The 14,174-nt window shown below is 37.8% G+C and overlaps 1 protein-coding gene across 1 annotated transcript in view; it reads left to right on the top strand.

Annotated features, from left to right (window-relative positions):
• HMGA2 (high mobility group AT-hook 2) overlaps positions 1–14,174 on the top strand; it is a 137,311-nt gene that overhangs the window by 112,921 nt on the left and 10,216 nt on the right. The window contains exon 4 of the mRNA XM_081249007.1: positions 12,293–12,325. Within this exon, the coding sequence (XP_081105133.1) occupies positions 12,293–12,325 (33 nt within the window). The remainder of the gene's footprint in view (positions 1–12,292; positions 12,326–14,174) is intronic.

The following is a 14,174-nucleotide window of genomic DNA, read 5'->3' as shown; positions in this document are numbered from 1 at the left end:
TGGAAGAGGAGGAGGACTTCCTCCAGGCACCAAGAGGGTGTAGAAATCAGCTGAAAACCTTTTTTGAATATTTACTCTATGGAGAAGACAGGAAGTGTGCTAGGAGCTGAGTCAGGTGGGTGGGCAATTTCCCTGGGAATTTTCCATTGGTGGCGCAGTCTGCTTAGGGTTAACAGATACAGCTTCTCTGAGACTGGAGCATGGAGTGGCCCACGTCCATAGCTTTGACTAGTAATTGTGCCTTAATGTAAATATAGATAAATATTACATATATATATATATATATATGCAGGCTTTAAATGGAGTGTTTTAAACGACTCCCTCTCTATGGCAGTGTATATTTATATATATCGTGGGTAAAAAATAAGTGTCATGGGTGGTCACATTCCAAAGAAATGAACACATGCACAAAAGCACCAGCCAGTGAATGCAGAGGCCATACAGGACAAGGGATTAAAGGAAAGAGACGTACAGATTTCTTAAGTAGAAAGACACAGGGAATGAGGAGAGATGTCTGATGATGTAGATGAGGCGTCTATATGGAAGGATCTGTATGGCATCTGATGGGAAGCAGGCATCGTTATTCTTCCTCACGTTGTGCTCACAGACAATAATATATATAATACATGAAATTATAAACACCACAGATACAGGAACTGTGTCTACTATTTCCTATGTCATAAACACCATGGAATTTATAGCTAACATTTTTTAACACCGTCCCATGTTAGAGCAAGTGATAAACAGGGAAAAAACAAAAGTAATTTATTAGCATTTATCACAGACATCTTAGCCTTCACAGACTTGCCTGAATTTTTTTCCATAAACTTTTCAGAGGGAATAAGGGAAATGAAAGAATAAAGGAAAGCATATATATACATAGCAGGACAGGATTTCTAATTCTATAGAAATCTAGTGTGAAAGAAGATGCTATTTATATTTCTTGACAAGAAAACTTTTTCCAGAAGAAAGCTGTTACTATGAAAATAGTTTCCTAATACTGATTTTTCCTTTAAATATATTAGAAGCCTTCGTCTGAACTAAGATCTTTTAATATCATTACATTAAAATGCAGTTTTTCTTATTTGATCATTTTTCTTCTTAGCGAAGTCATAATCCTAGAAAGCTAGACTTTTATTATCTTTTTAAACAGATGCTCTTTTTATGGAGGAGAGAAGATGCTGCATATAGCACTGATTTTTAATAAGAAAATAAGCACAGAATAAGCTGATCACTGTGGCAGTGTGGCATAGTAGAAAGAGCAAAAGATGTGGACCCATGTGACTTGGGCTGCAGTTGTAGCTTCGCTGTATACTGGCCTTGTAATCCCTTGTAAGCCATTTACTGTCTTTAGGGTTCCGCTTGCTTGTGTGTAAATCTGAACAGCAGATGGCTGTTGTGGGGTAAATCAGACAGTACACATTAAATCACTCTGTAAACGGTACCTTGCTCTGTTTTTCATATATGATCAACAGAAATATAAAAAGGAGAGTCATGTCACCTTATCCTGAATTGTAGTTAAAGAATGTTTGATTCCATGGATGTGATCACGAGACAGAGTTCAGAGAGACATTTCTGGAATGGTCTAAACAAAGACATGTAGTTTTTAGGATGACGGTATACCGATGCTAGAATCATCAGTTTTAGAGCAGTTGAGCTGAGTTAGAGCTGAGTTAGGAAGTGCCGGGGGTTGGTTGCCTCAATCTCCCCTTGAGTTTGAAATAGAGATTTTGGAGACAAGCCGAATGAAATGTGATGTTCTTCTGAAGAAGGAAGGGAGATGTTTTAATTTACAGATTCTGAAGAAAGGGACATTAATCCAGAGAAAACCTCCAGGGAGGGTCCAGGAAGAAGGTATTCTCTGGAAAGACAGGCATGCTGGGTACACTCTGGAAGTGTGAGAACGTGCAAGGAAGAGAGCCCACTTCTACAACTGTTTAAAACGTTCAAGGACATAAGCTAATGTTCAGGAATAGTTAACATTTCTCGGATTGAATATTAAACCTCCTCCAAGAAAAACAACTCAACTGCTAAAGTCAGTCCCAGGCTGAGGCCAAGAAAATACTGCTAAATTAGGGTTCTAGGAGAGATATGACTCAGTTAAGTACCATAGAGCTCTCAACCCATAAACTATCCCTTTGTAGTCCTTAACAGCGTAAGAGATTACAAATAAATTTACTGACTCTTTCCTTAAGGAAAGGAAATGCCTAAAATCATGATTCAGCTTTTTAAATTCGGTTTCCATGTGTAGCTAGTATAGCTGCTGGGAAATACTGGCTCCTCAAATCATTCTGTAAAACGATTTTTAAAAAATTTTATTGGAGTATAGCTGATTTACAACATTGTGTTAGTTTCTGCTGTATAGCAAAGTGATTCAGTTATACATATACATATTCACTCTTTTTTAGATTCTTTTCCCATATAGGTCATTACAGAGTATTGAGGAGAATTCCGTGTGCTATACAGTAGGTCCTTATTAGTTATCTATTTTATATATAGTAGTGGTAAAACCATTTTTAAGTGTTTTAGTCTACGATCCAGACAGATGTTCTCAGCATCAAAGAAGTTTTCTAAGTATTGATTCTAAATCTCTTTCATTAAAATAAAAGTAATTAGAACTATTTAAAAATCACACGATTTCTATCCCATGCAAATGGGCAAGCACACAAAAAAGGGTATTACATGTGATACGAAAAATTGTGTCTCTAGTTCATCAAGTCCAAATCCAGTTTCATATAACCACTCTGAATAATCCATCAAATGTTAAGAAGACGTTGTGTCTTAAATGGACTTTCAAGTATGTCCCCAACAAATTTGGAGTATTAATTATTGCTCATCTCCTATAATACATAATTTAATTTCCATTATCTTATAGATGTCTACTTTTATCCATTATTGACCATTAGTCTTTCTGTCTGGCTAAAGTTGGCATTAGCTAAAGTTTGAATTTAGTCCGTAGCATCTATGCACATGTGTTTGATTTGTCAAAACCCAACAGCATAGTGTTTCACATATTTATTCATTTTACTTTGGTGCTGTTAGCCACGTGTGCATTTGCAAAGTGAACTAGATTTGTGAATGGTTATAAACAGAAAAAAGAAATATGTAAAGAGAATAAATAAATAATTTGCGTCTTTAAAAAATACCAAAAAATGTATAGTGTTTCTGTTTAAAAACCTGTAGGATGAGTACATAGGTCTGAAACAAGATTAATTCTTTTCCTATGAAGTAATGCTAATCTCACAATTTTTACTCAGCTACTTTGCCTAAGGGTGAATTCTTCCCCCCAAATCTTGGAGATGAAATATTTTCATAAAAATTGAGATGAAGTCTACTCGTGAGACAACGTATTCTTTACCCGACCTGTTTGTGACTGTTTACTTTGGAATGCATTATATCCCCAAAGTACAGCCATCTTCCGTAAGATAAAAATGCCTATTAAATGCTGCAGCTCAGGAACACACCGATGATACTCAGGAGTATCATTTTAAAATTAACCATGGTTTTAACAACACTACTGCCATAGCTGCATTTTTGTTTTGTTTCGTTTTCTGACTTTTTTAAACTTCATTCTAATCTTTAACTTTCCAAAGTGAAAAAGAAAATTTCTTTCTACCTGTATTTTTCGTGATAGGGATGAATGATACTTTTCCTCTATATCAAGTCTTCAAATTTCTTGTATTTTTTTCCTTCAGTGAACTTACCTCTACTTTCTCATGTTCCCTATTAGAGGGAAAATAGCTCTTCTTTCTTATGATTATGCTTTTTTTACTTTGATGAGCATGCCTCTCTACACGTAAGATTACATTGAACGTAGGAGAAAATTGATCTAAAATTGCACGTTATACTTTTTTAATATTTTATTTATTTACTTATTTTGTCTGCGTCAGGTCTTAATAGTGGCATGAGGGATCTTCCGTTGCGACGCACGGGCTCTTTGTTGCAGCACTGGGCTTCTCTCTAGTTGTGGCGTGCGTGTTTTCTCTTCTCTAGTTGTGGCGCGCAGGCTCCAGAGTGCGTGAGCTCTGTAGTTTGTGGATGCAGGCTCTCTAATTGAGGCACGCAAGCTCAGTAGTTGTGGCACGCGGGCTTAGTTGCCCTGCAGCATGTGGGATCTTAGTTCCCCAACCAGGGATTGAACCTGCATCCCCTGCATTGGAAGGCAGATTCTTTACCACTGGACCACCAGGGAAGTCTCACGTTATACTCTTAATATCCTCATTTGTCTCCCCCATTAGACTCTAGGATCCTTGAGACTAGGAAACATTTCATATTCATTTTGTATGCGCAGTGCCCATCTGATGTGTAGTTTATCAAATATCAATTCAAATTTAATGAGCCAGTGGATAACTTCATCAGGTCAAATTGTAGAAGGTTGGCTTTGGAAACTAATCAGGACGCTGAGGGGTTTTTTAAGGATTTCTCTTTGATCTTTCTCCTCCATTCTGAAGGTATCTGTAAGGTACCAGAAGGAAGGCAAAAACTCCAAAATATTGGCTCTCAAATCTGTTTTCATGAGAACTACTGTGGCTCGTTGCCATACACATGCAGGCTGATGTTAATAAACACTAACTAGAGTAGATTGTGACTATTCTCATCCTTGAACAGATTAAACAAGGTCAGCTGCAGCGAGGGCACTTTACTATAATAATCCAATAAATACTTTTGAAATGATGCTTACTTTTGTCTTTTGCGATAAGTCCAAGAGTAAAGCCAAGTTGAGTAGAAAATAAAGAACACCTCCCCTTCTCCCCAATACCGAGCAAAAATTCCAGAGATTTTGCCAAAACTCCCCATAGATTTATCACTTGATAGGAGACATTGTACAGAGAACTACAAAATCTCCTTTACTCTCTAAGGGCCAGATGTTACTGTCAAATTGTAACCATTTGAGGCTCCACGTGAACACACGTTGCACAGTCAACTCTAAGTGCACACAGAAGGTGCAAAATATAGAAGTTGTGACCCAACCCAGGCTTTTTCTAAGCTGGAGAAAAATAGGCACTAGCTACTTACTTATGATGGATGGTTTCTCCACTTTACAAAGGCCTCCCACCACTAGGGGGCAGGATCATTCTCAACTGAGGAAGCCATTAAAACAGGAAGACTCTCAGTAAGAGTGGTATATGCAATAGGCGTGAGATTTGTATATAGCTACAGCTGAGTCTCATCCTCACATTGTTGAACCAACATTTGATCTGAAATTCTTCAAACTTCAGACACACCTTCCTATCTAATTACCAAAAACATTCCTTAGGGAGATCAAATAATTATTTAACCACTTGGTGTTAGAGAATGCTCTGAACTCAACTTCCGTATAGGTATGTCACTAACTCAGAGTTGACCATTCATTTTAAATTGAACTAGAAGTCACAGTTTTCATAGAAAGCCACCCTGAATAACCACCAAGAATTGTTATATGCCAGTCACTCCAGCCATTCAGTTTCAATGAAGAGGTCGAGTTCGGAAGGGCTTGGAGCGGGTATGAGAAGTTAGCTAGATGGTCACAAAGACAGACATGGTGCTCTGGAAGAAAGGCTGCAGAATAAATGAGAACACCAGAACATCACACCTGGTAAAGGCAAATCCGTCCTCTCACCACAGAGTCTGGCAGAAAACTTTGGCAAAATAACTTTAAGGGTCAGGACACGGGGTGGAGAGTCATAAGCAGGGAGATAGAGTGCAGGATCTAGGTTCATAAAAAGTACAGAAATCTGTTGGCTGATATAGCCTAATGACAAATCACAAAAATTATATAGTTGAATTAGTGAGAACGGCCACCTTACCTTGATTCTATTCGGTTAAACCATATGAAATTGTTGCTATTTGACTGGTTTTGACTGACAAAAACTCAAGACCATATGGTTCAACCTAACAGTATACACCACACTGAGTGAATGCTGTGAAGATGCTCTGACTCCAACTATCCTGGTGATACAGGTATGATGGAGGATTTGCATCTAGAGATCAGAGACTGTTATTTTACATTCCCTGGAGCTCTTGGTGTTGCATTGAGGAGCCTCAGGGACATCCTGGGAAGACAGGGAGTGGGTTGGGAGGCCATGTGAATGAGGCATCGGCACTCCAGTCAGAAGTACCATTTTGTCTGCTTCCTGTTGTAGAATTCCACGTGGATAAGATCTGATTTGTAAAAGAGGGAGAAGGTCTTGGGCTTTTTTTTTTCAAGGTTCAAAACCTATAGCACATACAGTTCATTTTTTAAAGGGACCAAATATAAATCTTGACATTCTGAAATACTGAAGTTTCAAGACTAAATCTAGAGCACCATGAACAAGTGTGTTGATTACCTCATTTCATGAAATGCAAGAAAGAATTTTCATTCTTGATGATGGTAGTCTCCCTCCAGTTGGGTTAATGTCATATTCAATATATATATATATATATATATATATATATATATATATATATATATATATATATATTCAGAACTGCACTGTGAAATTTCAGAGACTGAAAATGAAAAACATATTTCTCAGCACATAAATGAAAGTGAATCTTGGTAAATGGTTATATACAGAGAAAAAGGTCATCTTTTGAGACTTTAAACTACTTGGGACAAAGGGTCAAAAAGGATATCGTTCAAATCACAAGTCAAAAAGAATTCCTGTCAGTTTGTACAGTACATGACATGAAGTTGCTGCTGGCCTTCCTGGTTCATGGCTGTATTTGGAGTGTTTATGTAGAGACTGGACAGTTTATATAATCTGAGTTATGTCTACTTATTCAATTTGATACTTTTTAATGAATGTGGTTCAGAAAGCAGTTGAGGTAATAGAGCAATAGGTTGATTTGTTTATTGAAATTTTCTCCAAATGGTGGGGGAAATTCATCAGTCAGCTCAGGCAGAAGATGGATCTGGTTGCACCTGTATGGATGCAAGCATAAACATAAGCGCCCCTATCTCCGTGAGCTGACTTAGGCCATAAAGGACTCTTTGGGAAGTTTAAAAACAAATATTTTTTTAGCAGGATACCATATTTAATTTTAAATTTTAAATGACTGAGCTTATCCTGTGAGCTGTTATTTTGTGAGCTGTGAAAGGCCCCTAAAATGTTAACTTTCATTTAGAAATGAGAGTTAACATTTTAGGGGCCTTTCATGTCTCACAAAAGAAATGAGGGTTTTAAAATTCTTTTTTAGTAAACAGCTAGGAGATCTGTCTTGCCCTATACTGCTATGAGAATGCAAAAACGATCTACATGAAGTTTGTGCTAGGGAACAGAAGTACCTCTTGACTCAATAGTGGTCTTTTGATTTTAAAGTCAAGGGGGCAAAACCACCTATTGCTAGCTGGCAGTAAAACAAAAAATATAATTAGATTAAAAGCCTACTACTTACATAAAACCAAAAGACCCATCTGCACGGAGATCCAATGAAGGACTATTTTCTTTCATAGGTCAACGTAAGACCCTTTGCATAATGATCATCCTTACTTTACTAGACATTGTACCTCTTTTTTTCTTTTTTAAATTGAGTGGTTAAGCCCAGTTCAAGCCTCTTTTCATTTAATGTTTAAATTAGTATTAAAATGAACTACTAATGTTCAGGTTCTTTGTTATGAAGGATTTTCTTTCAGTACCTACTAGAAGGGGTAGCTTAGCTGTCTAGGCATCAGCTTTGAAATACCTAGACTCCCTGGAACCATAGGCTGGATTCTCAGGAGGGCTGGGGAGCCCCTTAATTATACTGAAATAAATTTCCTACACCAGTGTCTTTCTACAAAATCTTAAAAACCAAAATACTCTGTGGACATTAAAAATTCAATAACTTTTTCCCTTTCATTGGGAGAAATACTGGTTTGCTGTATGATCTCAGAATTCCCAGAATAGGTTCTTTCCTTTTTCATATCCTTTGCACTTTCTTAGCATGCTGTATCCTAAGCTATTTACAGACTTTAACAATAATATTTATTTGTTCAAAGATTGTACTTTCAATTTGTCTGAGCTAGTCCAATATAAGGGTTAACCTGCAGAAAACTGCACATTGAAGTCCCCGTGGTTAGAGAGGGCCCTTTTTAATCTTTTCATGATTCATTCAGTTGATGGGTTTTTTAATTCTCTTCACAGTTTTATTTTAACATTATATTAATTCAAAGCATTTCCTCAAAGTCCTTTGTTGTTGATGTTCTTTTGTTCTGGGAGGAAGCTCTCTTCCACCCATTGGATTTTAGAAGTTAAAATGCAACCGCGGAATGAGAGATTTTCATTACAAGCTATTTGAAAAGTGTAACAATCTTATAAGGAACTCAAAATCTGAGTGCTTGGAAAGGTTGGAATGCCAGGTCTGCAGAGCGCCTAAACTGTATAAATTCCCCGGTTGCACAGACGTAACTAGAAATGGAACCATCAGAAGTGTCTAAATCAGGGGACTTCCCTGGTGGCACAGTGGTTAAGAATCCACCTGCCAATGCAGGGGACACGGGTTTGATCCCTGGTCCAGGAAGATCCCACATGCCGCAGGGCAACTAAGCCCGTGCGTCACAACTTCTGAGCCTGTGCTCTAGAGCCCGCACACCGCAACTACTGAGCCTGCGAGCCACAGCTACTGAGCCCACAGCCACAACTACTGAGCCCGCACATCACAACTACTGAAGCCCACGTGTCTAGAGCCCGTGCTCTGCAACAAGAGAAGCCACTGCAATGAGAAGCCCCGTGCACCGCAACAAAGAGTAGCCCCAGCTCGCCGCAACTAGAGAAAGCCCGCGCGCAGCAACAAAGACCCAACACAGCCAAAAATAAATTTAAAAAAAAAAAGTGTCTAAATCAGGAGCTTGGAGGGCTTTGCTATCTGTTCAGTAGAACAGTCGTTGTGAAACCCATGCCTTTAAAAGGGATGTCCTCAGACACTCCACAGCAGGTAATAAAGGCAGAATCTCCAAGCGGGGAGGGGGAACAGCTGGACCTTGCAGGCCTGCCTCTTGCCCCCCAGGGTTCACTCTCCATCAGCAGCCTAGGAGAATCAGAGCTAGCCCTGCTGACGAAACCATGAGGCTTCCTGGCTGTGGTAGGAGTGAGGTGGGGAGGGGAACCCTGAAAGATCCCAAGGAGAAGACTGAGTCTGGAGGTGGAAACCAAGGCCGTGAAGTATAGCTTATCCTCCTGGGATGAATCGGATTTGACTGTTTTTAAAAGGTTGAGAATGGGTTTCCTCAGAGTATTATATGGGGGATTAAGAGAATTAGGAGACCCCGGTTGTTTCAGCTTTAGAAAATGATCTCATGGAAGTTATTTAAATTCCCTCTGCCTTAGTTTCCCTGTGAGCAAATGAAAATAACAAGACCTGGGTCCTTCCTGTCACAAAGGGGCAGATGTTGAAAATAGAAAGGATTTTAGCTTCTATATGGGAGATGCATGTGTAAAATATTACTCATTTATTAAGGTGCAGGGAAATATACTGCTAACCACACTCAAGATTAATGTGCACAGTTGATATTATCCATTTTTTCTTAGAAAAACGTAGTGGTCGACCGTGCTTCTAATGACAAGAACCCTGGGGGGCAACTGGTTTCTAGGTATCTAAGCTAGCAGATGCCCCAAGGAAGATAAGAGATTTGCAGTTTGTTTGGTGTCCCCCAAAATTTCCAGACAGCAGTTTGTTTCGTTTCCCACTTTATGAATGGCAGTAGTATTGTGCTTCCATCTGCATTTTCTACCAAAGCCATTCATAAGAATAAAAGCAAAACAAAATAACAACAACAGAAAACGTTCTCGGCACAGTCTGGAGCCATTGGGTGCCAGAGGCTGGGAAAACATCCTGGCAGCCAGAACCCCAACCAGCATTGAAAGTCCTCAAGGGTCTGTTTGTTTGGTGGTCTGCAAAGTATGAAGTGCTGTGTGGAAGGGCAGCTGGTAGAAGTTCTGTGACACGAACTAGGCTGGGAGCCAGGGCTGGCAGGGTTTCAGACATTGTCTTTCTCCTCATTGAAGTGTCAGGACCTAATTCATGGAAAATTGGGTGAGCTGGCAGCCCTTTCAGAGGATTTCATTGAGACCCACAGTGTGGAGGAGTCACATGAATGTGGGCTCCTAGGCCAAAAAGGGAGGGGGACTTCTGAGCAGTAGGAACCAGTCAGCCTGCAAGAATGCGTGAGGATGTGTGAGGATTTGAAATGGTTTGGGAGTAAACATGTGTACAGGTGTAATCAGCAGGAAAAAAGAGAGGGGAGAAAAGTGGTCTGTTCTTACAAATGACTCTTTTGAAATGAATACTCTCTTAGCACACACATTTGAATCCTAAGAGGCAAGAAGTCCTAATCATCCTTGGTTGGATTCCACCTGGAGAAAACATCATCTCAAAACCTGGGCTTTTAGAATGTCATCTCTACTGTGGTTTAAACTCAAACTTTTTTTTTCAGTAAACAGAAGTATTTTGCCATTTCTTTTATTTTTATCTTGTTCATCTAAAAATAAAAAACTCTGATGATTTTTATAAAACACGTTTACTATAGTGGCAATAAGACATCACACCATCACTGAAATTCTGAGAGGAAAGAAAATGAATAGAAGCTCTACCCCGTCACAATGGAGTGAATTTACCTTGACTTCTGTAACAATTTTATTTCTTTCATTTGTACCCCAGAAGCATGTCACTGCCCACATCAAAGTGGTTCCGTTGTATTTGCAAATCTCAGGGATGTGTAGATAGAATAAAGGAGGCTTATATTCAGACATGAGAGTGAGTACTGGAAGTAATCCATTAAGAAACTTGGGCTTCAGATCCACCTTTTACAACACCAAAGAATAACTTAAATATTTTTCTAATACTCTAAATATTGGACAGTTAATGTAGGCTGAGTAGAAAAAAGTTTCCTCAGGTATTTTACTCAAAAGAGGGGAGTTTTGCACTACATCCAGAATTAAATACATATAGATGATAAAGATCCACAGATATAAGTGTAACAAAATATTCTGCAAATGGTAACATCAAGAAAGTGAACAAACCCACAGAATGGAAAAAAATACTTGCAAATCATATTCTGATAAGGGATTTGTATCCAGAACATATAAAGAACTCTTATAACTCAATAATGAAAAGCCAAATACATTTTGAAAAGATTTGAATAGACATTTCTCTAAAGAAGATATACCAATGGCCAGAAAGTACATGAAAAGATATTCAACATCACTAGCCATTAGGAATATTCAAATCGGAACCACAATGACATTCACCTTCACACCCAGTAGGATGTCTATCATTAAAAAGACAGACAATAACAAGTGTTGGCACATATGGGGAGAAATTGGAATCCTCATACATTGCTGATGGGAATGTAAAATGGTGAAGCTGCTTTGAAAAACTGTCTGGCAGCTCCTCAAAAAGTTTAATGTACAGTTACCTCTGTGATCCAGAAATGCCACTCCTAGCTATGTACCTAAGGGATATGAAAACATGTACACACTAAAACTTATACATGAAGTTTTCTTATACATGAAGCTTCATAACAGCATTATTCATGATAGCCAAAAGTTGGAAACAACCCAGATGTTCATGAACTGATGGATGGGTAAACAAAATGTAGCATATCCATACAATGGAATATTATTTGGCCATAAAAAGGAACGAATTACTGATGCATGCTATAACAGAATGATCCTAGAAAACATTATGCTAAGTGAAAGAAGCCCATATATTATATGATTTAAAAAGATACAAAAGACCATATATTTACATGACATGTCCAGAATAGGCACATTTATAGAGAAAGAAAGTAGATTAGTGATTGGTTAGGGATGGGAGGTTGGCTAGGGAAGCAGGAGGGAGTGGGGAGTGGGTGATAATGGATATGGGGTCTTTCACAAGAGGTGAAATTGTTCTAAAATTAGATTGTGGTGATGCTTGTACTATCCTCTGAATATACTAAAATACTTTGACGTATACACTTCATATGGGTGAATTTTATGGAATATAAATTATATCTCAGTAAAGCTGTTTTTTTAAAAAAACAAAATATTAATAAATTAGGCCCTTTCACTTCCTAAGTTTTGTGATATACAGGCTAAAACAAAGTGAATAGAAGAGCAAGTTTATTTTGATGTAATTGGTATGTATTGCAGACCTTAGTTGGGAATTGTGTTAATGGAGATAACCTGCATTGTATTTCTTTAACATGTGAAGATAATGAATAAACACCCTTTAACCTGAAATAAACCATCTGCACCTAGAAATTTTTGTCTTTGCAGACAAGTGTCTATGTTTAAAACCTGTATACTTGATTATTTTCATTATGTGTGTTTCCTTTTAAATTATAACAGTTCTTTTCTTTCTTTCTTAGCCTCAACAAGTTGTTCAGAAGAAGCCTGCTCAGGTAAGAGATGGTCATTGTGCTTTTTTTCCCCCAGTTAATATAAATAGTGAAAAAAATATGACCCCAAATTAAACCTTTAATTAGTATTTTTCTAGCCTTATGTCAGCATTGTAGTATTCTTGAAAATTGGTTGTATCCTTCAGACAAAGTCAAGAATACGTAGACTGAGATTTTTAGAAATTCTAAAAGATCAAGGCCTGAAGTATACAGAATAAATAAAAATACTTTAAAAAATAAAACCTTTTAGTGCCTCATATAAAACAAATACTTAATCTTATCATGTGTTTTGCCAACTCTTAAACATCAAGTTTTGTCCTTTCCATCTCACTATCCATATTCCGTTGACCTGATACAGGACTTCTTAGCCACAAAATATATCATGATCCATGACAGGAAACATATCTATTCATTGAATTATTCCATAACATTTGGTGATCCCAAAACACTCCCAAAGAAGACTGGGAAATTGGGAAATGGTCATACTAATTTTGCTGTTGATGAACTCTCAGGTCTCACTTCAGTTAGGCTGAATCACAGTCTCTGACGTCTTTGGCAACATCAAAATTAGGAACCAGCTTTACTTCTCTTGTTCCGTATGCCTGGAGTTCCTTGTCCCAACTATAATCTGTACATAGAAGCATAAGAATCATGCTTATTGAGGAAGTATATCTTGAAGAATAAATTAACCATGATTGCTAAGTACGTGAGCTTTATTAAAATATGAAAATATCTTGCTGTTCTCCCTTTCTGGGTTGAAAGAGATGCCCAGGAGTTCTAGGTGCATCATGCAGAACCTGCCGAAGTAAGTTATTAAGCAGTGTCATGGGTTACCAAGTTCTTTGTAGATCTTTCATATAATTTAAGTTATCCATGGGATCTTTTCCTTAGAGGTCTCTAAAACTGTACCTTGCACCCTGTTCTCTTGGGACAATGTTGCCTTGCCTGGGAAAGACCATTCAGACAATCTCCTGTGTCTACTATTCTTTACAAATGCAGCTTGAAAGAGAAATGAAGCTTCTAAACAGATATAAAAGCACACAGGGGAAATGCATCTGAATAATTACACATGTGCTTTAAATAGAATAAAAACAGAGTTGCCATGAAAAAAAATCATCCTCATAGCTGTTCCCTTTCCCAAAAGCCAAGAGTGTTGGGGGCACTAAAAATAAGTACACTGTGTTCAAGTGTTTCTATGCAATATTAAACAAAACAAAATATAAACCAAACTTGACATTTTTAAGTAGGAGATCCCAAATATATTTAGCCTCTCATCCTTCATCAGTAAGGAAATCAGTAAGGGATTTTTTTTAAAAAGAGCAAATGAATTTATAAATCTGTGCATTGTGGTCAAAGGAGACTGCAGTGTTCGCTGTTGCATCGTGGGCTGTGAACAGTAGATTAATAACCTTACGTGGTCTGTTAACAACTTTGATTCAGTCTCTGTTCTTGGGGTTTAGGGAAGATAAGGCAAATGAAAACTTAGTCACATGCATCTGAGAAATGTGTAGTCTGGTTCAGAGGTTCTTACCCTTGGCTACATATGAGAATCACCTACAGATAATATAAATGTAATTATATATATATATATATATACACATATACATATATATATATATACAGTTGTATATTATATGCCATATACAGTTGACCCTTGAACAGCATGGGTTTGAACTGTGATGGTCAACTTATACGTGGATTTTTTCAATAAATACTACAGTACTACACGATCGATTAATAGTTGGTTGAATTGGTGAATGAAAAATCACGGATATGGAGTAAAGGCCAACTGTGAGACTTGAGTCTGAAGAGTTTGGTATCTGAGGAAGGTCCTGGAACCAATGCCCCTCGG

This window comes from Mesoplodon bidens, assembly GCF_964165515.1.
Source record: "Mesoplodon bidens genome assembly, chromosome: 11".
Taxonomy (NCBI): domain Eukaryota; kingdom Metazoa; phylum Chordata; class Mammalia; order Artiodactyla; family Ziphiidae; genus Mesoplodon; species Mesoplodon bidens.
This window is presented reverse-complemented; position numbering and strand designations above follow the sequence as displayed.